This window comes from Eleginops maclovinus, chromosome 2 (genome assembly GCF_036324505.1).
Source record: "Eleginops maclovinus isolate JMC-PN-2008 ecotype Puerto Natales chromosome 2, JC_Emac_rtc_rv5, whole genome shotgun sequence".
NCBI classification, from domain to species: Eukaryota; Metazoa; Chordata; class Actinopteri; order Perciformes; family Eleginopidae; genus Eleginops; species Eleginops maclovinus.
Genome location: NC_086350.1, coordinates 10869382 through 10894646, shown reverse-complemented (window position 1 = coordinate 10894646; position 25265 = coordinate 10869382). Strand labels below are relative to the sequence as shown.

The following is a 25265-nucleotide window of genomic DNA, read 5'->3' as shown; positions in this document are numbered from 1 at the left end:
AAAGCAAGCAGCCGGAAGTCACCCAGCTTCGTTGACGCTCCAGAAAGAAACACGTTGAGCTAAGTTGTCAATCAACCCGTCATATAGTCAGATTGTTTGTCATTGTCATTAACTGTACATTTTAGCAGTGTGAACGGGGCCTTTTTTGGCTCGTTGCTCTGTAACACTTCAAACCGCTAGAGGATATGCTGGGTGTTTTTTTCTAACAGATCTCATTCAGGAAGGAAGCACTTGCACAGCAAACCTGCAGACTTTGAGCTGCTAACACATTTTATATTTAACAGCTTCACTGCTCCCTTTCACTGCGTTTGTTTGGAAATGAGAACGACATTATTCCTGCTGCACGCCATCTCATGCTTCTGTGTGGTCAATGCCACTCTTTCAAAAACTGACGCAAAGAAGTCGCACAAAGCAGCTGATGCTGAGGTGAGTATAACTTCAGTTATTTACCTTGAAAGTGAGCTGTGTGCTGTCCGGGCAAATAAGCACTCTGTCTGCCTGACATGTCACTGGACTTACCTGAAAGCCCAGAATCAGGAATAGGTCACTCATCCTCACCTGTCATGAATATGATTGCTATCTGTCACTGAAATGTTGTGTTCATTTTGATCTCACTGTTTAGACATCGCCAGCTGAGCTGTCTGTTTTGGAGAGAGGCCTGGTTGTCTCAGACCCGCTCTGGAAAGACATAGTGAAGGAGGAAAAGAGACACTGGGCTCAGATTAAACGAACATTTCAAGGACCAGTGCTCGGATATGTCACACCTGTAAGTCACCAACATGTCTACATCCTCCCTTGCTACTGTTCAACCACTGACTGCATTACAACATAGCAATGAAAGGATAATGAAGGTTTGATTAGAGAGGAGTAGGTATTGCAGGGTCAATTTTACCATTATAAATGTAGACATGTAGCTGTTGTACTAAGATAGCCTGTAACAGTCCTTTACTGTGAACTTATCCTTCCTGTGTAGGATGTTTTGACTAAAAATGTTTTAATTACATGTGCTTTTTTCCCCCATCCTCCAGTGGAACGCCCACGGCTACGACATTGCCAAGAGGTTTGGTGCTAAACTAACTTCATTGTGTCCAGTTTGGCTTCAGGTCCGCCGACGAGGACCTGAAACCTTTGACGTTACCGGACTGCATGATCATGACCCAGGTAGAGAACTCACATCATTGACAGTCAAATAGGAAGGTTTTTTTAAATAATTTATGTTAATAAAGGGTTCATTCTGTCTCTCCAGGCTGGGTCAAAGCTGTACGGAAGTCTAACAAAAAAGTCAGGATAGGTAAGGAGATGTCCTACCCACAATTCTGAGTCTGATCTATGTGTGCGAGTAGTGTCGTAGTGAGAATCTATTGTTGGTTTTATTTGCTTGAATTTGTTAACCCTCAGTGCCTCGGATGTTATTTGATGGCTGGTCTTACCAGGACTTCATGAATGTGCTGGGGAGTGAGGATGAAATTGAAGAGCTGGGAAGTGAGCTGGTGGATGTTGCAAAGGTAAACAATTGGTGTGTTTTGCTTTATCTCCCTTGCAAAAGTGTTTTCAGTCCTGTGTTTGTCTAATGAAACTGTGTTTCTGCAGACTGAAGGTTTCGATGGTTTCACCTTGGAGGTGTGGAGCCAGCTGGGCGGAAACAAAAGAAAGTGAGTTTTACTGATGACAGTTCTTTATTATTACTCTGATTTATTCTTCTGATGCTTCAAGAAGGAAATACAAATAATCAACAATGTTAAATAATCTTCATACAGGGAGCTTGTACATATGGTTAAGCACATATGTGAGACTCTGAGGACTAAACGGTTAGACTGCATTCTTGTCATCCCTCCTGCTGTGACTAGGTGAGTGAAATTGTTTCCTCTCAGTGACTATGAATGCTAATAAATAAATAAATTGGTGCTGACTCCGCTTTGCTTCTTTTCTTTTCAATCGTTATCAGTACGGGGCAGCCAGGTATGTTTGGCAGGGAGGAGTTTGAGCAGTTGGCCCCTGTCGTAGATGGATTCAGCCTCATGACGTACGACTACTCCAGCGGTGCCAGGTGAGATAGTTGGTAGATGCAGAAGGAGATGCACAGTATTAATGTAGACAATGTTTTTAGTTGCTATGGGTTGTTTTTTGTTCAATAGAACGGGCCCGAGCTCCCCCCTGCCCTGGGTGAGAGACTGTGTTCTCCAGCTTGCTCCCAACACTCAGTGGAGGCAAAAGATCCTGCTTGGACTAAATATGTATGGCCTTGATTTTGCAAGCCAGGAAACAGAGCCAATCCTGGGAGGAAGGTAAGATAATATACTGTGAATGCTACTGGAATACATGGTTATATTTTAGCAATAAAGTTGCATATGTTTCAAGAGGAGTTATTTGGCATTTTGTTGCAATGGCTGTTTGTAAAAAATATACAACTTGATGCAGCATAAACAAAGACATTGTCTATTTTCCTACATAATGCATTTCTTTTCCCAATCCTTGGTTTTAGAGTTTTGTGTCTCCCAAAATGTCTGTGAAAAAAAGTTAGGGCATTCAACAGTGTCCTAAACTTGTCTCTGGTTTCCTGCAGGTACATCGAGATTTTGCGAGAAAATAGGCCAAAACTTCTGTGGGACGAACAGTCAGCTGAGCACTACTTCAGTTATAAGAGGTACTGATTTAATTTCTCCTGAAGTAACCAATGAATGGCTTAAATCTCCAGACACAATCTTTTAACACAATCTGTGACATTAATTTCAGGAACAATGCAGTTAAGCATGTGGTGTACTATCCCTCATTGAAGGTAAGTCTTTTGCACATCTTAAGGTGATTTAAAAACGTTTACTCTTTACTTTATTTACCAACATTTTCTAATTAAAACCTAATTAGAAAATGTTGGTAAATAAAGTAAAGAGTAAACGTGCTATATCAGGAGATTAACATCATTAAACATCTTTTGCAGTCACTTTACCTGAGGATCTCTTTAGCTACTGAACTGGGAACAGGAGTTTCCTTATGGGAATTAGGACAAGGACTGGACTATTTCTATGATCTCCTTTGAGAGTTGGCTCTAGAGGTGAAGACTGTGGACTTTGGAGCATCAGCACGTGGAATTGTTTCTTTTTCCTTGGACAGGGAAGTATCAAAACATCAAGCTCTGTATGCAGGAATGATACTTCCTTGTGTTTTCATTCTGAGTTAGTAAACTGAAAGAATGTATTTAAATAATATTCAACTTATTGGTCATGTTGAAATGTTCTCTACATGAGAAAGTCAGTAATCTGTTAATTCCAGCAGACAATAGGTACTTCAGTATGTTTTATTCCTTTTCATTTGTGGAATTGTGGTACATTTGTTTAGACTTGTACAGTTCAGTCAGAGTGCAGTGACACATCTCCATCCAACAACAGACTGCATGATCATCAATAGGTATAACATTTAAATCAAAGGTTACAATCTTCTTTTGTTTGCGAGCAGCAGACATCTGGAGCCTCTCTTCAGTCCAGATCGAGAAATCTTCTGCTGTTATGCTCCGTTGCCTGCTCACATTTCTGCTTTCAGTTGCAGCTGTGCTTGCTGTGAAGAGTCTTCTTTTTCCTGCTTTAAATATCCTCAAAACTGCTTCTGCTTTCTCTCATTTAAAAAAAAAATTATGAATCAAGACATTTTTGTGTGGCTTTTATCAGTTTAGGATTACAGCGTTGGAAAGTCAGGAGGTTGTATTTACAGTGGTGCCAAACATCTGTTCTGAACCAGTATCTTCCAATATTTGTCTGAGATGAATGTTTGTTTATTTACATGAATACAAATGTGAAACAACTGAGTTTATGGATTTGAGTGCTCCTGATCTTTCTTTCATTTGGCGTTTGAGAGCAGGATTAGATTATTTACAGAAAGTGATGTTGACTGCATATTCTGACCAGTTATTAGGTGTCTGTCTATGACTACATGCAGAGCATCTTCTTGACTTGCTGTTAAATAAAGATACAAACAGGAGAGAGTTTTAGAAATGCTTATTATTTACCAAATGAGTGTCCATGCTCTGCAGGTCAGCTCACCTGTGTATGATCCACCACTGTCTTTCACAAAGTCTTCCACGACCAAGGGCAGGTTGGCAAAGTCAGGCCTCCGCACCAGTTCAAACACTGAGGGCTTTCAGCAGAAATAGATACTATTATTAAATACACTACCAATAAAACTAAAGCGCAAGACCATTTAGTTCAGTGGGAAAAACATTTAGCATCATCACAATATTCAACATTTTCTAAAATCATTGCATTATTTTTTATTTTGCAGCACAAAAACATGCAATCATTTTCAGGTGATGACGAGGCACCTGTTTTGAACAAGGTGCTAGGCTTTACTTTCATGATATGTTTACGTTAATTTACGATATGTGCATGTCTTTTTTGAATTTCGCACATTTGCATCTTGCAATGTCTATTCTGAAAGGATATGGTACAGCTCTAGCATACTGCCTTCATGTGTTATTGAGGAAGACTTACCCCTGTTAAGCTGTATCCACTGAAGATCCACCTCTGTCCCTCTGTGGCACAACACAGTGCTGACACTCCTTGTCCCACTGCACAAACAGGCTCTGCTTACAGAGAAAAAAACAAGTCTCTACACAAGATTTATACTTTAAATTCTGACTCTCTTTTAAGGTTAGCCTCGGACTCACTTTGTTGAGAGATGAAATGTGTGAGGATACGGTGCAGAGAGCCGCTGTGTGCCAGGTCATTCAGTGCCCCGGGGCAGTCCGGAATGAGCAGCGCCTGGTATCGAGCACCTGGAGAGGGTCATCGTGACATAACTGAGCAAAGTCCAAACACCAGAGCACATGAAAACCGCCAAATTATCATGAAATGATCATCCTCACCATCTATAGATTCAAGTTTGGCTGGTGTTGCGTAGGGTTTCACGTTGAAGTCCTGCACCCATCTAGCAGTGCTTTCATCCACTCCAACAAAGTCTATTGGCTTGCCCTGCAATAAAAAAGAAATGGCTGTTTTGTCTAATCAACCAGAAACATCTCTACAAACCTTTTCTTTTGGTTTAAAGCAGCATATCCACCTACAATTCTGAGATATGTTACTTGTTTACGTAAATACAGTTAGCCAATGATACTTTTGTACTTTTAAATAAGTATTTTGAATTCAGGTCTTTTAATCGTAATTAAGTACTTTTAGACAAGGATATTTGTACTTTAATATGGGTAAAGCAACATGTCAAAGTAACTTGTCAGGCTTTGACTGTTATTTGATATTTTGGGGTTAGTCTATCATTACTGACTCATTAACTTATAAGTTGCACTTTTACAGCTGTAGCTGTTTAAAGTTTTGCCAATGTTCACTACCCCTTCTTAGATAAACACTACCGTCCTTTATGAGAAACATACCAATGAAAACAAATATATACATTTGGAAATACATGGTTTACACTGCACAGGGAGGAGGTAAAACAAAAATTGCGGTCTGTAAACAAAAGCTCTGACAAATTCAGTCCAGTAAAAAGTAAAATATTTGACTCTGAAGATGTAACGGAATAAAATGAAGTAGCAGAAAATTAACATTTGGGTTTGAAATACAAAAACCTCAAGTGAATACTTAACATCACATCACGTACTTGAGTAAATGCACTGAGTTACTATCCACCACTGCGCGAGGGATGCTAAGATAACAGATAAGAGTAGAAATGTTAACTTTGATGGATATGTCAGGTATAAACAGTATTACCCCAGGTGTGGCTGTCTGGAGGTTGAACACGGAGGAACACAGGCTGAAGGACTGATGGAAAGAAGCTGCCGACACTCCTGAAGGATCAAAGCACAACATCAGAGCTCATAACAGAAAATATAGCTTTACTGCTATGCAAAAACATAGAGAGCAAAATGTGTTTTATCTGAGTAAACATTTTATCTGAATGAATGAATAACGCTAGCTGAGCTCTTATCGATACAAAACTGCAGTAAACTCACTGCTTTGTGTTATTATTATCAACCGGTCCCAGCTGACTGACTCACCTTGAGGAGACGCACTCGCCACAATCAGACAAGTTGGTTTTGCAGACATTTCATTTATTTTGTGTTAACTCGACATGAAATCTTATTTAGGGAAATTAATAACAATGTAATTGTGAACAAATTCAAGCAAGAAAAAATCCGCGAGGAGGAGGAAGTACTGTCAGCTGACAACAACATCCGCTGCAGGATTTCAGAATAAAAGTTCAGTCAAAAAAGGACAACGTTCAAATCATTTTTTGGATTATTAAATGGCAAGCATTTTATTAGCATTTTGACACACAGAAAATCAATTTTATTTATATATTATTTATTACAATTTTGGTAACCACTATGTGATAAAAAAAACAACATAACCAACAAGACTGATTGTTAAATGAAACCACACACTGCATATATTTGTCCGCTCTTTAAAATGTGTGTTTTTTTGTACATGTTTGTCCACACAATATATTTTCTGATAAAAAATAAAAGGTATTTAAAGCAAGCAATGGCATTTTGCATAAAAAGGGCATTGCTGCACAGCAGCATTACAGCATCTCTAGTGTTTGTGGCTATTTTGTAAATCACAATGTTATATTTCGAATTGGCCACTCAGTTGATAAAGGGGCAATAAAATACCTAACCAAATATTTTACAATTTATGATTTTACACAATCTGTGCCACTAAACAAAATCAAAAATCAGTACGGATCTTCTTTCAAATTTTGATATAGGCAGCAAGTAAACATCATCCCCACAAGCTGAAAGAGAAAAGACAAAAGGAAATATTTAATCCTTCACTGCACAAAGTACACCACTGTTCACTGTTCAACAGCTGGCATAACGCGCACCATTAAAAAAGATGTTCATGTTAATTTGTATTTTGCTCTTTACCTGTAGAAATGCAATCCCAATGCCCACTGCACCAAGAATATACAACTGACTCAGGATGAACTCCTCTAGCTTCATAATACAGCCTCCCTGGAAGCATGAGAGAGGAAATAAATTAGGATCTAGTTTTAACTTAACATTAATTCAAAGCCACACAGACAGCTCTCCGTACCTCCACCTTGTAGATATTAGAGGGATGGTCCCTGAGGCCGCAGAGGTCACCAGGACTCTTACAGCAGCTATCAGGAACGAGACGCTTGTTGTCTGGTTTCTTGATCCACGCACAGTCTCTCCAGTCTGAGGAGTTGTAACTTCCACAACACTTAAACTGAGAGGGAGCCGGTGCAAAGAGGGACAGAAAAAAAGGAAAAAAGGTGACAATATAACCTCACAAACCAAATAAACATAAGCCATCTTCATGGTCATGTCTTCAAATGCTCTTATAGCATATACATAGTTTTGCATAAAATAAAATAATTAGGAGACAGTGTTGAAAAACATTGAAGCATATTCACATGCATGCCATGTCGTTTCAAATTGAAATTGTTCATGTGGTCTTACTTTTTCTGGCACTTAAATTATCAGCTAATTAAACAACAATTGTAATTTCCACACCTCCTGCTGAAGTTTATCCACAGCCAGCGTGACGCTCTCCTCCCCCGGCTGCTGGTATTTCTGCTGCATGGTCACCTTCAGGTTCTGTCTGAGCTCATCATCCAGCTGAGAGTAAAAAATCACAACTTTAGTGGTGACACTAATATATATATATATGTATATATAAAATATCTGCTATCTGAAAATCTCGTCCCATTAATTAAAATAACCCCAGTTTCTTTCCTCCCCTGAAACATTACTCTCAATGTGTACAATGGACTCACATTACCAAAAATATGTGAGCATATCTCCTCTGACACCGCTCTTCAGGAACATTTAACAAATGAATTTGCAAAATAATGCACATTTGCAAATAAGTTGTGTGTTGATAGACTGAATAAGTGAAAACAATCCATTTTATATCAACTTGTCAGAGAAGCAGTTTGATGTAAAATAGAAACCGGATGGGAGCAGATTACCTGGTAGCAGAAAGGGAAACACTGGAGCAAGAAAAGGGAGGAAGAAAGAGATGTGAGAAGGATGGAGAAACAGTGCAAATGAAAAGCATGCACAAAGAGGCATGCAGAGAAGATTTCTCAACAGAGTGCAGACATGCAGGTGTTTTTCCAGTACTAAAACTATTTGAATAGAAATGATAGAGAAAAAGGAATATCATTAAGGGATTATGGAACGACCACAAAATAACACAGTACACATAGAAAGAAAAAGGAAATGGAAATGTTGTTTGAAATTGCTGCAGTGAATTATAAAATAAATGGTGTCTAGTAAACAACAATACAATCATCTGTACACACTGTACAAGACCTTATGAAGCAATGTTTAGGTTGAAAAGGATTTTATGTTGGACTATTGGTCATTATACTATGTAAAACACTTTACCTCTTGGTAGGTAATGTAAGCCAGCACGCCAGCAATGATTTCAAGCAGGAAAATACAGATCAACAACACCAAATACTGTATGGGATGGACGAGAAATAAACAACAACAACACAGCTATTAATAAACTGAAGTTTAAACATATCAATTCAAGCATTACAAAACTGTTTCAGTGCATTTATGTTCTAACATATGGCATTTCATATTATTTTAGACATGGCAATTGGTTTTAAAGTACCTGTTCATGACTAAGAAACAAGATAACAGTTTTACTCCAGTGAATTATTGAATCAATTTGGGGAAGGAAGTTACTCATTATTAAGTTGTGTTAAATATGGAACTAGTCATAGTGTCACAGAGCTTGTGCAGTTTCACTTCTGTATAATATCCTCTCACTAGTGTCTGTCTGCCTGTCTGTCTGTCTGTCTCTCTCACACACTCTTGAGTCCTGCGATGCCGTTCATTCCTCTGGCATGAGCCGCACTCTAAATCTAAACTCTTAAAGACACACTCTGCGTGACTTGTCTGTTATATCTGACAGCCCTGCCTGTCTGAGACAGAAGGTCACCAGGGATTCATTTTCAACACACGTCGACTCGGACAGGTTGTGTGTATAAACAAGAAGTTTAAAGGGGCTATCCTTGCTTTTTCATTCAACATAATTAAAGGAACACTACACCCCAAAAATGATCATGTGCAAATCAATTCCTCACCCTGTACTTCCTCAGATTCTTATATAAATCTTTATATTTGTCGCATGCATCCACTGTGAACGATGAAACAAAAACAGAGGAATTTCAGATGAGTTTAAGTAAATGCTGCATTTTACGAAAAGGAAAACTATATCAAAACATCTGTTTACAACTTGTGCAAAATAATCCAAGTCTCATTTATCCAGTTGTATGCTCAATACTTCCCACCACATGTATTTTGGCTAAAACTCTGTTCTAATGCCTCAACAGACAGTGTTTTAAATAATAGAGTTTCAGCAAACATGCATGTGTTTGGAAATGATTGAGAACACCTGGAGTAATAGAGTGATATTCTACCGCACAACTTGAAAGAGTGCTTATAAAAGGATTTGCTTTTGATATGGTTTTTCAGTTTTCAAGCATGGCCTCATATTTACATTCATCAATCATTTTCTACAATTTTTTAATATTCCTCATTGACCATGGAGGGATTGATATACAAACACTTATTTTGGGGGTGACATATTCTTTTAAAAAGAGGTTATTCCTTCATGGGACTGAAGATAAAAATAAAATAAAAATCTAATTATTAAGTATAATTAATTTCTTGGTCCTTGGGCACTGCTTTGTGTCTAATTCATCTTACCACAATCAAAAGAGCCCTCATCTCATTCAGAGTGGCACAGCATCCGATGATCCCGGTCGCTATCACAATAACCCCGGAAACTATCAGGATGTAAGCTGAGGCCGAGTAGAAGCTGGAGTTCAGTAGACTGATGTAGTCGCTCTTTTCCATCAGAGTCCACACTCCCACTCCCAGCACAGCCCCTCCTGCCAGCTGAAGGAACGTACCGTTATCAGAACAACTCAAACCAGATGCTCTTATGAAGAATGCTCCACATAACGCTTTTTAAGAGCTCCTAAAATGTGACAGTGATGCAAAAGGACAACGCCTTCTTCTTGCCCTGCCAGCTTGAAGAGACTTTCACTCAATTTCAGAGACGTTCATTCAATTCATCTGATGCATAAAAAGCAGTGTTTCATATCTGAGCACATACTTTGTTAAAAAAAAAGAGAGGTTTGAACAAAAATTGGTTCAATCTGGCCTCACTACCTAAAGATAAGGGAGTTCAAACTGAATTTAAAAGTTATATTTTATAGAGGAACTAAAGTGTTTGCTCGAAAAGTATTTATTGTAACTTTTAAGTGCATTGTCTTTTAATGAAACTACTGTATGTGGGGCATGATATCACACATTTTCATGAAATATACATCAGGAGGAAGTTGTTTTTCCAACAATAGAAATTTAAGCAAGCTGTCAACTACAGTGTTGGAAAATGAACCTACTTTTTAATTTCTGATGCATATGGCATTTGTTGTATGCTATTAATAAAAGTAATACTGTTTATCTCAGTATCCAATGGAGCTCGAAATATAGAGTTTTGTTGTCTTGAAACACTTGCTTGTTGACTTACCCAAAACAGACTGTTAAAGAGAAAAAGTAAATACTTCAGACAAATTGTCCCACAGCTGGGTCTGTTTCCACCTTGAGCTTCCATTCTGAAATAAAAAACGTACAAGTTAGTACACTTGAGGTTGATGTGCACACACGGAAACCACCAAATCATCACCAAATGAGAAACTTTCTGGAGAAGATTAAAACGCATAAACAGAATTAACACAAGATGCTCAGAGAGCCAGTGGACGCTGCTTTAATACTATAGCAAAGATCATTATCACACAATTCATTATCTTTGTACTTGTGTGACAGCAAGCTAAATCCTATTAGTGCCATATCTGATTGAGACTAGTCAGCGTAAACATTTAAGAATTTCTCTTTCAGTCTGATTTACATGCTTCACTACAACACACGTCAAATTCTGACTAATAATTAACGTTTTATATGTGTTAGTTTTGAGTATAATTGTTGACCAAAAATGTAATGTGGTGCATTTTGAAAGTTGGTCAAACAGAGTCATGGTAGGAAGATGAAATCAAATGTGTTGTTGGGAAAACATACTTAACTTGTGTCACATGTCATCAAGCACACAGATATATACATTATGTGCCCATCCCAGCAATTAAACTTGATATATATTGTAGGTCGCTTTGAATATAAGCGTCAGCCAAGTGAAATGTAATATTCTCACACTTCAGTGATACAGTGTTGACTTTTAACTCTTTATGAGTCAGTCTGTCTCTATCCTAACCTCTATCCTGAAATGAACTTTTCTCTACTTCTATTTTAAGTTGTGACTTTGAGCATCATGCTAGAGTGTGAGCATAAACACACTCTTTATAAAAAAACTAAATAAGAGAATCTCCAGAGAGAGTAAAGGAACAATAACTATTAAACATTACCAATGTGTAACAGCTGAAAAATGCTGTCATTCTGTGCACAAGACAAAGTATTCCATGTGAAAATGTGACTATCTGGCAGCTCCTAATGGTCATAACATAAAAAGTTATTTTTAACTCATTGTGTCATGGAAAAACTGCTCTCCCTTTCCGTTGGGACTAAAATACTCCTACCTGATTTTAGATGGAGGGCCCTGAGAGTGTAGATTATCGAGGCAACGTCTTCCCAGATCCCACCAGCCCCAGTGTCGATGTGCTGTTGTCTTTGAAGGTTAACGGCAACAGCGTCAGTTCTCCGTTGACACTCAGACCAGAGCCTCCTACTCATGCGTCCGAGTCCTCTTTTGGCTCAACAGGCAGCTCACCCCTCCACTAGCTTTATGGAGAACATGGCTGCCCCCAGCTGGATTCTCACGCATATGAGCTCTAATACAATTGTGTAGTTTGAAAGATGTTCTTAAAAAACGACTGACACAACAAAGGAGTTATCAAAAATGTGTTTTATTGGATGGATTATAAATACGGATACTGTAATGTAAACTTGTTCACAGATAATGTCGCTGTTTGTGTCTTAAAAGGATTCAAGTGACCACAGAATCTTTTTAAATCACCTTTTGTCATCCGTTTATGAACAGCAGCCTTTTGTAGTCGTTTCTTGAGTCAGTAAAACCGCATCTTCACATTTTCGATCAAGCTGGGAGACCAACGTCCTAAAATGAAGAAAGTTAGGGGGTCATTGTGCAGCAGAAACCGCAACATTTGAGAATAAAAATGGGTTTATAGTTCACACTGATCCTGTTGCATTGCTCCATGTCAGGTCTATGATTATAATAAGGAGTTATACTACACTCAGATCCCAGTTTTATCAGCTACATCCCCTTTATATCCATTATAGTCAAATATATTTTTTAAAAAGTGCTAAAACAGTAACTGAAAAGATTAATCAGCAACAAATATATTTCTCATTCCAGTTGATCAATTATAAGGATTTGTTACGCTTAAGTGTACCAACAAAATGCAAACACAGCAGCAAGGAACATTTTGCAGGCTCTAGATGTGGATGTCCCACAGCAAAGAAACAAGATGCCATACCTAGCCAGATGAGTCATCAGCTCCTCCATGTTACATCCACTTTTAGCACTGCACTCGTAAAACAGAGCCTGGTGCTGCTGTATAATCCAGGAAGTAAAAAAAACAAAAAACAAGTCAGGTTTATTTCCAGGATAATGTTCAGGGATTAGCGGTGTCATTGTGAATAAATCACTGCAGAAAGTAGTTTGAATATTCAAATGTGCCTTACCTCAGCTAGTCTCTGCCCCTCGGCTGTCGTCACTCTTCTGCTCTGACTGTCCGCCAGGTCCAGCTTGTTCCCCAGCAGCATCAGAACAGCGCCTTCACACATCTTCTCCTGAGAGAGACACACAACAAACTTTAAACTTAAGCATAAATACATCAATGGTTAATATCTACACAAACATAACATTTAAATAACCCAGAATACTCCAATAAAATGGAGACACATGTTTCTCTGGAGATGTTTGTATTGCCTATCACCTGCATGTGTATGCAAATGTATCCAAAACTGTTTTTGCATGTTTTTCTCCACCTGCTCACCTTCACAGAGTCCATCCACCCTCTCACAGCGGTGAAGGAGGCGGGTTGAGACACATCATACATTGCAAGGATACCGTCAGCTTTACGGTAGTACTGCTCAGTGATGCTGCTAAACCTGAACACACATTGTTGAAAGGAAAAAGGAAATAAAACACAAGGCAAGACAAGGCCACAAAAAAGCAGATGAAAACACACTCTGACCTCTCCTGTCCTGCAGTGTCCCACAGCTGCAGGGTGACGGTGGTGGAGCCCAGAGACAAAGTCTTCATCTGGAAATCTATACCTGGAAGCAACAATGACCCAGGGTGTCATAAGCTTCACAGATACAGTATATACTCTGGAGCACATTAGCCATTGTGAAAGAGAGAAAATAAAATAAAAGCTTACCTACAGTAGCGCTCATTTGACTATAGAAGTGTCCTGTGCAGTAGTGCTGGATGAGGGAGCTTTTACCCACCCCTGAGTTACCAAGGAATACCACCTTGAACGCTCGCTGAGGACTGACAATTGTGCTCTAAAATTCAGGTAAAAAAGGCCAGACTATCTTTTTTTCTTTGCATTTAAGAGAATGCATATTTTTTTATATAGCGCAATACCACATTGACCCAGGGGGCTTTAGGACACCCTTTGTCCAGCAGCCAAAGAAAAATATCCCAAAGAAACCCCACAATTAACTGGGAAAAAAATGGAAGAAACCTCGGCGAGAGGAACAGAGGAGGGATCCCTCTCCCAGGCCGGACAGACATGCAATAGAAATAAAAAAAGATTTAATATTTAATGTAAGCTCCATCAATGCTGTGCAGATTATAAAAAGCCTCTGGCTATCATTTTTTATCAATAAAAGGCTCTCTCCGAGCTATAAATGTGTTATAAATTGATGCATTATTGATGAATGTATGTGTATTTTTAATGTTCCCTACCTGAGTTTGCACCTGCTCAACATTTTCACACCTGACTCTACATGACGGTTGGTGTCTCTTGGATGAATTTGTCACTTCCGTCTCTTTTTCCTGCTCCAGCTCATCGGATGAGCTCAGCTGTCTTCAGAATCAATGAATACACATACAATTAGTTGCTGCCTAGCATTAATGCAAATATGATAAATGTGATGTCGGTGCGGTTGGTCATACAAACCTTTTCAATGGCTTGTCTTGCAGTAAGTAGTTACCTATGACTGACCCTCGCTTCTGCAAAGGCTTTGTGACATTTGGACTCTAAAGGTATTTCGTGAAAAGTAAGGCAGAAGAAATGAGAAGCATTAAGGTTTGTGTAATTTTAAAGATTTGTTTCCATGAATATTAAGTAACGCTGTTTTCTGTGAAGGAATACTTATTGTTTCACAAAGGCAGTTGTTTAGAAAGCAAGAGTTCAGTCCAACAGTGACGTTTATTCTGCTGCACAGAAGTTTAACATCATCATCATCAACCACGAATACACTTGTTGGATTATAAACTATTTGACAAGACAAAAATACAAGATATAAACAGCAGGTGTTTGTTGTGTAATGGTTATATGGTTTCTTGAGTTAATATTTTGTATTATCTGTAAATGATCTCGCTGTCATCCATCCCAATCATTTAGAGATGGACATTGCAAGTTAGCTTAGGCTATAAATGGCATTGGTTTATGATACAGTACATACCGGTCTATACACAGTCAAACAACATATGAATAATTTGTTCAGAAACTTTGATCAAAATAGATTATTTGAAGTTAAAATCTACCCCCCCCAAAAAAATAGTTTACAAATAACAGGTTTGGCAACAATGTAATTTGTAAAGGGAACCTTTATAATGATCACTCTTTGAATGTGATAAGGCTTGGTAGTTTGGTAAATACTGACCCATATTTGTTCACCTCATAAATAGTACTACGTAAGGCGTCAATAATAAACATTCAAAGGACTTTTTCTTTAAATTGGCACAGATAGCATAAATGTCTTTTCAAAATAACCCTGCACTCCATTGACTACCTTCGCAAAAAAAAAGTGCTGACATCCCAAAATCCCAAACAGGCTCACTGAACAAACGTTCAATGAATAACCAACAATAACAGCTGCCCATAAAAATATTCATTGTCCAGAGGATGAAATAAAGCATGAAGCCATTCACAGACTTAGCTTATGTTGGATAAATCTGCTGTGTCCACGGGGTACAAAGGTCTTCATTGAGGTAATACGTTAGAGGCAGAGGAGGAAGGACAGAGCGCCTGTGACTAACCCTCTTCTGAGTCTGCTGGGCGTCTTTCTCATCTCGCAGCCTTTTGTTCATGTCCCTGACACAAAGAGAGTAAATCAATTCAAACAAAGATCAAACCTGTTACTGTTTAAAAGTGGGTTAACTAATCACAAGCTGCTTTACAGACTAAATTCACTGAGACACTGAGTGGAGAAATGTAATTTACCTTCACCACATAGTAACTTGATTCAAGCAGTGGTTATTTAGACTTACCTCAGCAGCTCCAGCTGTTTGAAAAGACTATCCTTCTCTGTCTGCATGTTCCTCGACACTTTCAATACGTTTCTACGTTGGAGAAATCGAGAGATTGTTAAAAATGTATTGTCGACAAATCCCGTTAAACACTAAACTGTTCCTTTTCAGTAATGCCTATTTTGACCAAACCTGATATACTTGAACATTTTAATGTAGTTTAATCCATGTTGATCCCATAAACACGTCTTACTACCAGTAAATACCAATGTCTGTTAATATACAACATAACATAGTCCCCAACTAAAAGACTTCTTTCTAAAGAACAATGAGCAACATTTTTCTACCAATGACTATGTTCAGCAGCTACGTTTATTTCTTTTTCAACCAAAACAAAAGAAGAAACTACTTTATTAGATGAAAAAAATAGGAACAGTTTTTGTTTTATTTTGACATCCCTCACCTCTGTTTGGCCACTTGTTCCTGTGCAGTGCTGAGCTGCAGCACGTTGAGCTGACCCAGGGCCAGCTGCAGCTGCTCCTTGCTGCTCTCCACCTGCTCCTGCAGCTGCACGTTGAGGCTCCGCAGCTGCTGGTTCTGCTCCTTGATGTTTACCTGTTCACAGTTCAGCTGCCGGATTCTGGTCTCCAGCTTAGGACAAACACAGGTCCTGGTGATTAACTCATTAAAATAAAACTCTTTAGGAAAACTTTAGTACTGTTTTGACACTTACCTCTTTCTGTTTGGTCAGTGTATTCTCCAACTCCTGCTCCCGCATCTTCAGCTCCTCCTTAAGTTCTTGCCCTCTCTGCTTCTTTCCAATACTGTCCTTTATTTCACAAGAAATTCCTTTAATGCCTTTATGGTGAACACATATGTAATTGGCACAAAGGGTGAACTATATAGCACATGTACCTGAGCCAGGTGTTTCTCTCTCTCCTCCTTGATCTGGTTTTCCATTTCTTCATATATGGACTGAACAACCTGGTCATGTTCAATCTCCCGTCTTACACAGAAACAGATGAATGATTTTTACCCACAGTTGGATGGGGCATAATGAGTTGTTTATTCAGAGGGAGGAAGTGTGTACCTGCGTAGAGCTTGTTCAAGACTGTCTCTCTCTCTGATGGAGTCCTGCAGGTAGGACACTGCGTAGATCAGGACGCCCTCCAGGACGCTCAGCAGCTCCGGTCGTTCTCTCTGAAGTTCACACCACACAAACGAGAGCTCCTGCTGACTGACACACAAGACACAACTGCTAGAGCGGCTAAGGACTTAACAGCACAACACCAATCACTAACAGCGTAAAAGGAGCAGGGTCTGAATAGTACGGTTCAGTATTTAAATGAACTCTGTGGTTATTTTGAAGGCTATAGTTTACATTATTCATCTAAATTGAGTTTAAATGGTGCTCCTCTGTAGGTAGTTTACAACTCATGCAAGTGTAAAGTCTAAAAGAAACTAAACAGAATTGACTTTATGACAATGATCTTACTCTTTAAAGACTTTGTCAGCGCCCAACTCCGTCAGTATGTTAACCAGTCTGACTGCAGAGGGGTCCTGGGACCAGTCCACCTGCTCTGTGTCTGCTTCTGTTTCGTCTTGACTCAGCTCAGTCGTATCATCCAGCCCCACAAACTCACCTGCAGCAGACAGAGAAGGGCAAAGAGGATTTGTGAATAAATATTGGCTTATCCCATGGACGTCATGGAGTACAAAGTTCTCAAATCCCTCACTCATCTATGAAAGTGACTCTTTTTCTGCTGATTGACTAAGTTAGAAAGTAAACTTATGGTTGCAGATCTACTCACCAAATCCTGTGTTAAACTCAACAGGAGTAAGGAATCCATTGCTCTCTCTGTCCAGACTCTCAAAAACGGTCTCCAGCTGTTCGGGGGACAGAGGCAACTCCCCTTGTAGCCTCTGAATACAGACAAAGAAAGTTCAGGACTCTCCAATCAACCTACATTTTGATCTTCCACCACATCAGCTGCTCACCTGCATATCCCGCTGTGTGATGAACCCTTTCCCCTCCTTGTCACACAGCACAAACAGCTCCTTGGCCTTGCACCTGGTCTCTGCCAGCGGGCTTAATGGCACCGCCTCTCTGGATCTTGGGGAAGTCAGCGGACTGCGTGCACCCCGGCCCGGTCTGGTGCTCCCAGGTGGTAGGCCTCGGGGTCTGGGGCTAACGGCTACTGCCTCCCCACTGCCTTGACCCACCAGTACCTCCCCATCATTCAGCCATTTAGACATTCTGCACCGAGGCCGACAAGTGAAGGTGGGGAGTTGGAGTGCGTTGGAGTGTTATGTTGACTTTTTAGTGTATCATTTGGGGAATTCCTCTGTTGGTTTTCCTTGGAGTCATGAGGAGTAGAGCTTTATTGTGAAACATGACAAACAATCAATTAAAACAACAATTTGTCCTCAGAAATACTGAAGAAATACGATCCATTATCTGGTGAAATGAGAGGATTGCATACTTTTCTTGGATAGTGAAATATAAACTTTGGTTTAACAAAAAGAACATAAGCCCTAATGAGATTAATTAAATCTATTTATTTATAAATATTAACAGTCTGAGGCCTAATCAGAGACCTTCACTTATTAACCAGAGGGAACAAAAAGACACTCTGTATCTTCTCTCTCTGTGCTGCAAGATATTGTGGGAAGCTTACCTACAGGTCCTCCCTTGTCAAACACAAGGTGCAAAACAACGCTGTGACTGTACACATATTTTACAGCTGCTGTGATGAGGTGTCAGGCATGTCTACACTTTAGACAACCTTTCAACTGTTTGAAGGACATGAAGGAAAGTTAGTTTACAATTCTATACAAATTGTTAATATTCTAGGCAAGGTAAAACTTAAATCCCTAGCTTTACGCAGCACAAGCAGTGTCCCAGACTTTTTATTAAGAGGAGGCATGTTTAAAAAAATGTTTGATGGTGATGCCACTGCTAAAAGTGCCGATGTGTACCAGGATGTGTGATGGTAAAAAAAACAGGATGGTGTCATGTGAGGAGGGTTTCTGTGTACTCGAAGGGGAGGGATGATTACCAGGGGAGAGGAGATGCAAATAAAACATTTGCAGTTTGTTTGCATTGTCTGAAATACCACAATTGTATACAAATGTTACTCTTGAGAACTACACTGAAAATGTGCCTAAGTATCTCCACTAACACTCAAAACACAGTAATTTATGATGGACACAAGATTGCACATAATCTGTCTTCCGTTTAGATGACATTGCTACAACACAGGAAGCATAAATCATACATGGTTTATTTAGAAGAGAGTTGAAAACAATTAGTGTTAAGTTAATGTTAAATGGTCAGTTCCTCTCCTTCCAATATCTAAGAATATGCACGGGCTACTCTTAAAGCATTTTGCTGATGATCTAGACAGATCAAAACTTCTTTCTGACATAAAGATATGCTAGGATCCCAGATAAGACACTTGTGCAAACATTATGCTGTGGATGTTGTATGTCAGTAAACCAACAGCCACGCCAAAGGTCAGATAAATGCACAAACTTAACACACTACGTTGGTAAATCAAGCACCGTGTAGCTTTCACCACTTCTGGGGGAAAGTGAATTTACAAAGTTTACAACATGTCATCGGCTACAAAACTGTCAGTCAAAGGTGTACCATTTTCTGTGATAGATGTCAACACAAGACGACACTCGGTTTAACTTTTTAGAACATATGTTTGAAAATACTGACAGCTCTGATAGAACACAACGTCCATATTCACTAGCCAATATTTGGTAAATGCTTAGATTAGCGACTGTACCAAAAAGTTTGTGTAAAATTCAGCTTGGCAACTTACAGTAAAATAAACCGCTTACACGCGCCTTTTAGCTAGCTAAGGTAACTAAACCCAAGATAGTGTAGTAATGCACATTTATAATTAAAGAAGAAAAGAACCCCACACAACTGTTAGTCGGTTGTTAACACACCATAGGGAAAAGTGACCACAGACGCATTAATATTTCTAAATAACATTATCATTATTATACATTTAGGAGAAGTTCTAGAAACTTAGTGGTTACTCACCTGTAGTGAACTAGACGCTGATGGCCACTACCTTTGATCAGTTTAGTGTTGCAGTCACTTTACGTACTGACGTTAGCCGCTGGGTGGCAGTGAGCACCGTTTGTGATGAGAGTTTACCGTACTGTGTGGAGTAGCACGCGGATTGAATGCCCACACTTTTCTGGTGAATGTTAATTCATTGTTTAATCTTTCAGACAGCAGCTTCTTTTAAAATCTTTAGGAAAAACAAGTAAGTAAAAGTAACTCAAAACATACTGTAATCTCTATTACTGTACCGTCGTCTGAAAAAGTCTTGAACCTATATCTTTGTTATTACGGTAAGAAGGAGCGTTACCATGGAAGTTACGGAAATACATACGTTGCCGCTGAAAAGCAGCAGTTGAGGCTCAGAGTGGGTACCATTGTCTGCAAACAAGTAGAATATGAGCGTTTTAATGTTTCTTCTTAGCTTCATGTGACTTCCTTTATTCTTCATACGTTATTCCGGTAAGTGGGCGTCTTGTTGTACACAGAAGCTGGTCTATAAAACAATGAGCAGACCTAGTGTTGTGATGGTAACGAAGCAAAACGTGTCTGGAGGGAGTTACTCGAAGTTAAAACCCGAGGTGTGCTAAAATACAGTGATTTGTTTTGGTTGTGAAACAGTTAAGTATCTATATTATGCGTCTCCAGGATTATCTACAGCTGGCACTATAAGTAACCTTAGGCTACCGTCGTTGGTAGAGTAGATGAAGAGAAAGGGAGGGTGTCAACAACTAAAAAAGAGTGGTGTCCGCGTAGGAAACATTGATCTGTAATCCTATGGCTGGCCTTTCCATGCTTGTTTGTGTAACAGTCTGTGTGTGTTTACCATTCACGGTCAGATTTACTGCTAATTTAGCTGTCTGGACTGCACTGGAGATGGCCACGGCACAATGCTTCTTCTTCCATACCATACAAAGAAATCTCTTTTGTCTCTAAATTTCAATGTTCTTCTCTTCAGGAAATGCATCAGTTGAGGACACTTTCCAGATCAAGGATGTCAACATGCATCATATGAAAATATCTAATCTGGTATCGTGGACTGCATTCAATCATCACCAAGACAGTTTCCCCCTGAGGACAACAAACAGCATGTTTAGGAATGGAAGGAAAAACTGGAGTGGAGATTATCTAAAACAATAGAAAATATAAGTATTTTGACTATGTGAATGGACGTGTTGTCCTGTGAGTACTTTCTGCCTGCTGTAGTCTAGACCTCTGCAGTTTTTCTGAACTCAAGTATGTAGAGGATGGATCTGAATAGACTTGTGTCACCATCAAGAACCTCAGTTTTGCAAGCCTAAAGAAATCAAGGAGGTGAATAGACTGTGAGGCTTGGTGCTTTGCAAGACCAGTCCCTGAGGATGCTGCAGACTGGTAACTTCTCACTGGTGCTGCTGATCCAGTTGACACTGTTGGCCTATGACCTCTTCGTCAACTCCTTCAGCGAACTCCTGAGGGGGGCACCAGTCATCCAACTTGTGCTTTTCATGTAAGTCACTGAACTAATTTTTGATTTATCCGTCTTTAAGTCACAAACATGAATTCCAGCTAATTGATTTTCTTTTTAGTAACAGTATGTCTAAGTCATATAACTATCAATCATTAAGTATCTTTTAAGTCTAATATTTTAAATTGGAATGTTTCCATAAAGTTGGTTGTGGTTTTTATTTGGGGTAGATGGACTAAAACATAATATGTTTAAGGCTGAAAATAGAATATATTTGAGATGTATCCCCCAAAGTGAGTAAAATATCAGTTAGCCAGAGATTTATATTATTGAGATGCTCACACGTTTTGTTGCTTTACTTATAGAAAATCTTGTCACTTTTTGTGGTTCATCATTGAGGTTGTAAAAAGAAAAGACTCATCTTTTATTCTTGCAGTAACTTCTAGACTAACCATTACTGTGTCGTAACAAAACATCCTGGCCAGTGATTGAAGCTTTGTCAAGACCTTTGTTTAGAAACCTGATAACATAAGTCTAGCATATTATACTTCTCTGGGATACAACTGTAGTTTGTTTACACATGGCTCACTATCAGAAACCATGAATACAAATTAAGCAGTAACATCTGTGTCTACAGCATGCAGGACATCGCCATCTTGTTCAACGTGATCATCATTCTGCTGATGCTGTTCAACACCTACGTGTTCCAGGTGGGCCTGGTTTCCCTGCTGCTGGAAAGGTTCAGAGGGCTGCTGATACTCTCTGCTCTTTACCTGACGCTCAGCATCTGCTTCCACTGCTGGGTGCTGGTAAGCTTTGTTACACCAACCCAAAACCTACATTTCAACTTACTCAAGCAAACTCAAAATCATAACAAAAAATTTAAGTAACCAATCTTTTATCAGAGTAACGTTGGATACTTTTGAAACGGCTCCTTATAATATTTTCTTGTTTTAGAACCTCAGATGGTTTCAGTCAAACCGATTTATTTGGACTGATGGTCTTCAGGCTCTTTTTGTGTTCCAGAGAACAGGTAAGGGATGTCTTCATTCAAAGGATAATTTTCCATTGCAACTAATCGTTTTTTTGCATTAGTTGAGTAACTGTACCTTTTTTCTGTCAACAGCGGCAGTGTTGTATTACTACTTATACAAACGCACAGCAGAGTATATGGGTGACCCGAGGTTGTATGAGGACTCTCTGTGGCTGCGAAACATCTTCGCTAGAACTCGTCAGTGAAGAAGAGACAGTTTTGAGAAAGACTTTAAGGAAAACTTTTTAAGGAAAATCTTTTTGTGTTATTTGTATATCTATGAATCAATCCATATTACTTGGATTTAACATTTCTGAAAGTTGAACTGATACACAAGAAAATAGGGCCAAATTTAACAGCTGTTGACAAATCTACATGCTGGGTTGTCCATCTTTAGACTTTTTTCAGAATTTGGTTAAAGGACTCCCCATTTATTTCCCCTTAGAGGCCCCAGAGAAAAGTTTTCTTCGATAATTTAAGGTTATCATATTGGGGGTGAGGTATTCCTTTAAAAGGACCTCAGATGGACGGCCCTTATGACATTATAACACCAAGCATCATCATCAGCCATTCCAAATTTTGGACTATTTTTACAGCGAAGTCTCAAGCCGTTTGTTTACTGGCACTTCAAAGCCTGGTAAGCAGTTGGTCAAAAAGCTTACAGTGGCAGGTAAGCCAACTGTAGTGGTATTGTATTAACCAGGATTGTGTCTGTTAATCTATGTGGCCTTTGTAAATCAATACAGTTGTAGACAGCATGAAACGCATTGAAAGAACATTGTTCAGATTTCAGTGTTTGCAAATGGCAAGTTTGTTTTGATTTGTACTAATGTAACAATAAAACATTAACATCATAGTTTTGTTATTCCCTCTGCAAAGAAAGAAAATTGTTGTTTTTTTTGGCCTTATCTAAGGTTAATATGTGCCGTTTACATGGTTAATGTCATTTGAATAAGCCAATGTTAAAGTGAACTCATTCTTCTGTGGGTGGGAATGTTTGAACCGTGCCCCGCTGTTTTTAATAAATAATCCTTCTCTAATCCTGGTGTAATCCTTTCTTCACTAGAGTCAGTGTTGACCTGTAGACAAGGTGAAGACTGACCTATTTTTAACACAAAGATTAATCAGGGATTGAGGGTTTTATACACCATAGTGAAACACCATAAATAGTCTTCAAGGTGTCAAAATAACCGTCTAATCGCTTGAAAACAACAGTTCCATTGAACTTCAGGTCTCATCTAAATAAGAATTGATAACATGCATTATACATTTGTTAAAATCTATATGATCCATTTTAGCAATTCATGCTGAACAAAGAAGGACACCAAAGTTGTACAAATCCCCTTTACTAGTGACAAGAAAACCAGAGTCCATATGATCCTATTATGTTGTCAGTGCAGTCCAATTTAATCCAGCTTGTGTGATGAGTGATGTCCTTCGTTCCAATGGAATGTGTCATTTTCTTTCAGGTCGTTCACACAAAACTGGAGGAAATGAGAGGAAAAAAAGTTAACTTGTACAAATCTGTTTCAGTGATTTATAGAAATAATAAAACTACTAGACTTTAATAAGATTTGAAATGTACCTTTATACATAGATGCCAACCCAGAGTAGTAAGAACAGCACTCCAAAGCCCATAAAAAGTGAAGCCACTAGGGAGATCAGCAGCTCTTTGTAGACGTCCCTGGTGTATTTTGTTGACGTTACCTCGTAACTGATGAGAAGTTAAGGGCCAGCTCATAAAAAAAGAACAACCAACAGCAAAGTTCTGATTTCTTTGCCAAGGCTAACACCTCCTGCGGCTTAGCTTAATATGCAATGTCTTATGTTGCATTATTGTTTACTATGGTTACTGTTCTCAATGCTTTAGTGACCTTTACATAAAATCACTGTTAAAAAAAATTAAAGCAATGAAAAATGTGCAAAAGCTGAATACAATTCAGACAAGGTCCTGTTTTAACATTAAAGATGTAAACAAACTATAATAACACCAGTTGACTTTCAATTTCCTTAGTTCCAATTGTGGATTTTTTTTGGTCTCTTAGGTTTGAAAATTACTTTACTGCATCATGATGTAAAAGCTAAGTCTCAATCTCCTATCAAGAAATTGGACTCTGAATGCAATGACATTTTTGTGTTAATTAAGACAACAATTTCTTTATAAACTGGAGGACAGTGAAGGTATTTTCTCTACCAAATAATTACAGCTACATTGGGAGTTTTTGTTTAAAGTATATGTGAGCATCTGACTGCTTGGGTTTGTTGTTTTATCATAGTCTATTATTATTATTTGATTGAATCAAATGTATGCTGAAAGAGTTTAAAGAAAAAAATACATGTATGATGAGCTTTTTGTGCTCCATAGGAATGGCAAACCAGAGCCAGTGATTCAGCTTGAAGTAATATGGTCTACAACAGGCACTGATATGTTCCTAAACTTGTACAGTGTTACTGCAGGTAGATTCTCCAGTAGCCCATTCACAGTGTTTTGTAGAATTAGTAGTGGAAGGATACACGAAGAACCAGGCGGTGAAGAACATCCCGATGGCCAGCAGGACCACGGTGAGGTGGGGAAACACAGCCGGGTTCACCGGGCTGGTGTATCTGGTCATAGCCTCGAGTTCCTGCAGCCACAGAGAAAAGGTTAGATACAAGCAGGTTACACAAACAACATATCCCGCAAACACAAACCTTTAATGCCTATCATAATGCACCACGTCAATAGTGTTTAAACAGTTTTGAAAAACGTATTCATGCATGATTTGACATGAGAAGCTAATGTTGCTACTTTGCCTATGTGTGACGTTAGCTACGCAAAGCATACAATCACACAGAACACGAATTATTTACCGGTAAATTATGAAAGTCGTATAAAGACAAACCGCTTACCATTGCATAATACATACAGTAAGTCAATAAACTGGATATTTTAAAGTTATTTTACCATTTTGCTTTGCAGAGGAGCTCCTGTTTCTATGGTCCAAGATGATAAGGCCACGTACTGACTATCACTTCCTGGTTTTTGCGTGACGTATAGTTGACGTTAGCTTAAAGGGGTTTCTTTTACCCCTCAGTTGAGCTTCTCAGGCTGGCTGGAGCCTGCAGATGCATTTCCCCCATATGTAGTGATTAAGCTTTATTTGAGACACTGCATAGAAGTTATACAAATTAAATCATTAATTTATGAAAAACATTTGGATCAAAAAGAAAAACCCCCGCTATGTAATCAATTGTGTTCTACGTAGTTACACA

General features: G+C 38.9%; 6 protein-coding genes across 12 annotated transcripts; 2 read left to right on the top strand and 4 right to left on the bottom strand.

Annotated features, from left to right (window-relative positions):
- The first annotated feature begins 5 nt into the window (after positions 1 to 5).
- Positions 6 to 3969, top strand: chid1 (chitinase domain containing 1). Its single transcript, XM_063874824.1, has 12 exons — positions 6 to 426; positions 623 to 766; positions 1029 to 1161; positions 1247 to 1291; positions 1399 to 1505; positions 1591 to 1652; positions 1758 to 1847; positions 1946 to 2047; positions 2136 to 2285; positions 2564 to 2644; positions 2734 to 2776; positions 2936 to 3969. Exons 1-12 carry the CDS (start codon positions 319 to 321, stop codon positions 3032 to 3034), a joined length of 1164 nt encoding a protein of 387 aa, XP_063730894.1. The 5' UTR covers positions 6 to 318; the 3' UTR covers positions 3035 to 3969.
- Positions 3277 to 6190, bottom strand: gatd1 (glutamine amidotransferase class 1 domain containing 1). The gene is made up of 7 exons (XM_063874856.1): positions 5996 to 6190; positions 5709 to 5785; positions 4853 to 4958; positions 4655 to 4762; positions 4479 to 4570; positions 4032 to 4125; positions 3277 to 3944 (listed from the first exon to the last, which is right to left on the bottom strand). Exons 1-7 carry the CDS (start codon positions 6042 to 6044, stop codon positions 3829 to 3831), a joined length of 642 nt encoding a protein of 213 aa, XP_063730926.1. The 5' UTR covers positions 6045 to 6190; the 3' UTR covers positions 3277 to 3828.
- Positions 6191 to 6224: 34 nt separating this feature from the next.
- On the bottom strand, positions 6225 to 11801 carry cd151 (CD151 molecule). Of its 2 annotated transcripts, XM_063874836.1 has the most exons (9): positions 11581 to 11801; positions 10524 to 10608; positions 9695 to 9886; positions 8360 to 8434; positions 7939 to 7959; positions 7481 to 7585; positions 7038 to 7193; positions 6869 to 6955; positions 6225 to 6735 (listed from the first exon to the last, which is right to left on the bottom strand). In XM_063874836.1, the coding sequence occupies exons 2-9, from the start codon at positions 10605 to 10607 to the stop codon at positions 6676 to 6678; spliced, it is 780 nt and encodes a 259-aa protein (XP_063730906.1). In that variant the 5' UTR covers position 10608; positions 11581 to 11801; the 3' UTR covers positions 6225 to 6675. The 2 variants fall into 2 exon arrangements, with proteins under 2 accessions (XP_063730906.1, XP_063730915.1); XM_063874845.1 differs by lacking the exon at positions 7939 to 7959.
- Positions 11802 to 11891: 90 nt separating this feature from the next.
- On the bottom strand, positions 11892 to 19578 carry cracr2b (calcium release activated channel regulator 2B). 3 transcript variants are annotated; one of them, XM_063874768.1, is made up of 18 exons: positions 19510 to 19578; positions 17448 to 17828; positions 17261 to 17372; positions 16945 to 17092; positions 16540 to 16686; positions 16365 to 16455; positions 16183 to 16278; positions 15913 to 16100; positions 15471 to 15542; positions 15240 to 15294; positions 14155 to 14234; positions 13941 to 14061; positions 13408 to 13534; positions 13222 to 13303; positions 13021 to 13135; positions 12707 to 12814; positions 12499 to 12575; positions 11892 to 12116 (listed from the first exon to the last, which is right to left on the bottom strand). In XM_063874768.1, the coding sequence occupies exons 2-18, from the start codon at positions 17703 to 17705 to the stop codon at positions 12032 to 12034; spliced, it is 1962 nt and encodes a 653-aa protein (XP_063730838.1). In that variant the 5' UTR covers positions 17706 to 17828; positions 19510 to 19578; the 3' UTR covers positions 11892 to 12031. The 3 variants fall into 3 exon arrangements, with proteins under 3 accessions (XP_063730838.1, XP_063730848.1, XP_063730859.1); XM_063874778.1 differs by lacking the exon at positions 19510 to 19578 and adding an exon at positions 18128 to 19484; XM_063874789.1 differs by lacking the exon at positions 19510 to 19578 and adding an exon at positions 18128 to 19484 and having other exon boundaries at positions 17448 to 17806.
- A 37-nt stretch (positions 19579 to 19615) lies between these two features.
- On the top strand, positions 19616 to 23047 carry tmem138 (transmembrane protein 138). Of its 4 annotated transcripts, none has more exons than XM_063875552.1 (5): positions 19616 to 19738; positions 20492 to 21022; positions 21618 to 21789; positions 21938 to 22013; positions 22107 to 23047. In XM_063875552.1, exons 2-5 carry the CDS (start codon positions 20895 to 20897, stop codon positions 22217 to 22219), a joined length of 489 nt encoding a protein of 162 aa, XP_063731622.1. In that variant the 5' UTR covers positions 19616 to 19738; positions 20492 to 20894; the 3' UTR covers positions 22220 to 23047. The 4 variants fall into 4 exon arrangements, with proteins under 4 accessions (XP_063731622.1, XP_063731613.1, XP_063731639.1 ...); XM_063875543.1 differs by lacking the exon at positions 19616 to 19738 and adding an exon at positions 19846 to 19995; XM_063875569.1 differs by lacking the exon at positions 19616 to 19738 and adding an exon at positions 19849 to 19900.
- Positions 23048 to 23343: 296 nt separating this feature from the next.
- tmem258 (transmembrane protein 258) lies at positions 23344 to 25093 on the bottom strand. The gene is made up of 4 exons (XM_063875580.1): positions 24958 to 25093; positions 24528 to 24637; positions 23599 to 23727; positions 23344 to 23497 (listed from the first exon to the last, which is right to left on the bottom strand). Exons 1-3 carry the CDS (start codon positions 24958 to 24960, stop codon positions 23601 to 23603), a joined length of 240 nt encoding a protein of 79 aa, XP_063731650.1. The 5' UTR covers positions 24961 to 25093; the 3' UTR covers positions 23344 to 23497; positions 23599 to 23600.
- Positions 25094 to 25265: the final 172 nt, after the last annotated feature.

Coding starts and splice junctions, on each gene's coding strand:
- chid1 (XM_063874824.1), top strand. CDS start 319: ATGAGAACGACATTATTCCTGCTGCACGCCATCTCATGCTTCTGTGTG. Junction 767..1,028: donor TGCTCGGATATGTCACACCT/GTAAGTCACCAA, acceptor CCCATCCTCCAG/TGGAACGCCCACGGCTACGA. Junction 1,162..1,246: donor ACTGCATGATCATGACCCAG/GTAGAGAACTCA, acceptor CTGTCTCTCCAG/GCTGGGTCAAAGCTGTACGG.
- gatd1 (XM_063874856.1), bottom strand. CDS start 6,044: ATGTCTGCAAAACCAACTTGTCTGATTGTGGCGAGTGCGTCTCCTCAA. Junction 4,763..4,852: donor CAAACTTGAATCTATAGATG/GTGAGGATGATC, acceptor GACCCTCTCCAG/GTGCTCGATACCAGGCGCTG. Junction 3,945..4,031: donor CAGTGGTGGATCATACACAG/GTGAGCTGACCT, acceptor TTTATTTAACAG/CAAGTCAAGAAGATGCTCTG.
- cd151 (XM_063874836.1), bottom strand. CDS start 10,607: ATGGAAGCTCAAGGTGGAAACAGACCCAGCTGTGGGACAATTTGTCTG. Junction 7,586..7,938: donor GTTTCCCTTTCTGCTACCAG/GTAATCTGCTCC, acceptor TTTTACTCTCAG/CTGGATGATGAGCTCAGACA. Junction 6,736..6,868: donor TTGGGATTGCATTTCTACAG/GTAAAGAGCAAA, acceptor TTTCTCTTTCAG/CTTGTGGGGATGATGTTTAC.
- cracr2b (XM_063874768.1), bottom strand. CDS start 17,705: ATGTCTAAATGGCTGAATGATGGGGAGGTACTGGTGGGTCAAGGCAGT. Junction 16,456..16,539: donor CTTGAACAAGCTCTACGCAG/GTACACACTTCC, acceptor TTTCTGTGTAAG/ACGGGAGATTGAACATGACC. Junction 15,295..15,470: donor AAACAGCTGGAGCTGCTGAG/GTAAGTCTAAAT, acceptor TCTTTGTGTCAG/GGACATGAACAAAAGGCTGC.
- tmem138 (XM_063875552.1), top strand. CDS start 20,895: ATGCTGCAGACTGGTAACTTCTCACTGGTGCTGCTGATCCAGTTGACA. Junction 21,023..21,617: donor ATCCAACTTGTGCTTTTCAT/GTAAGTCACTGA, acceptor CTGTGTCTACAG/CATGCAGGACATCGCCATCT. Junction 22,014..22,106: donor TTTTGTGTTCCAGAGAACAG/GTAAGGGATGTC, acceptor TTCTGTCAACAG/CGGCAGTGTTGTATTACTAC.
- tmem258 (XM_063875580.1), bottom strand. Junction 23,728..24,527: donor TTCACCGCCTGGTTCTTCGT/GTATCCTTCCAC, acceptor ACTTCTCATCAG/TTACGAGGTAACGTCAACAA.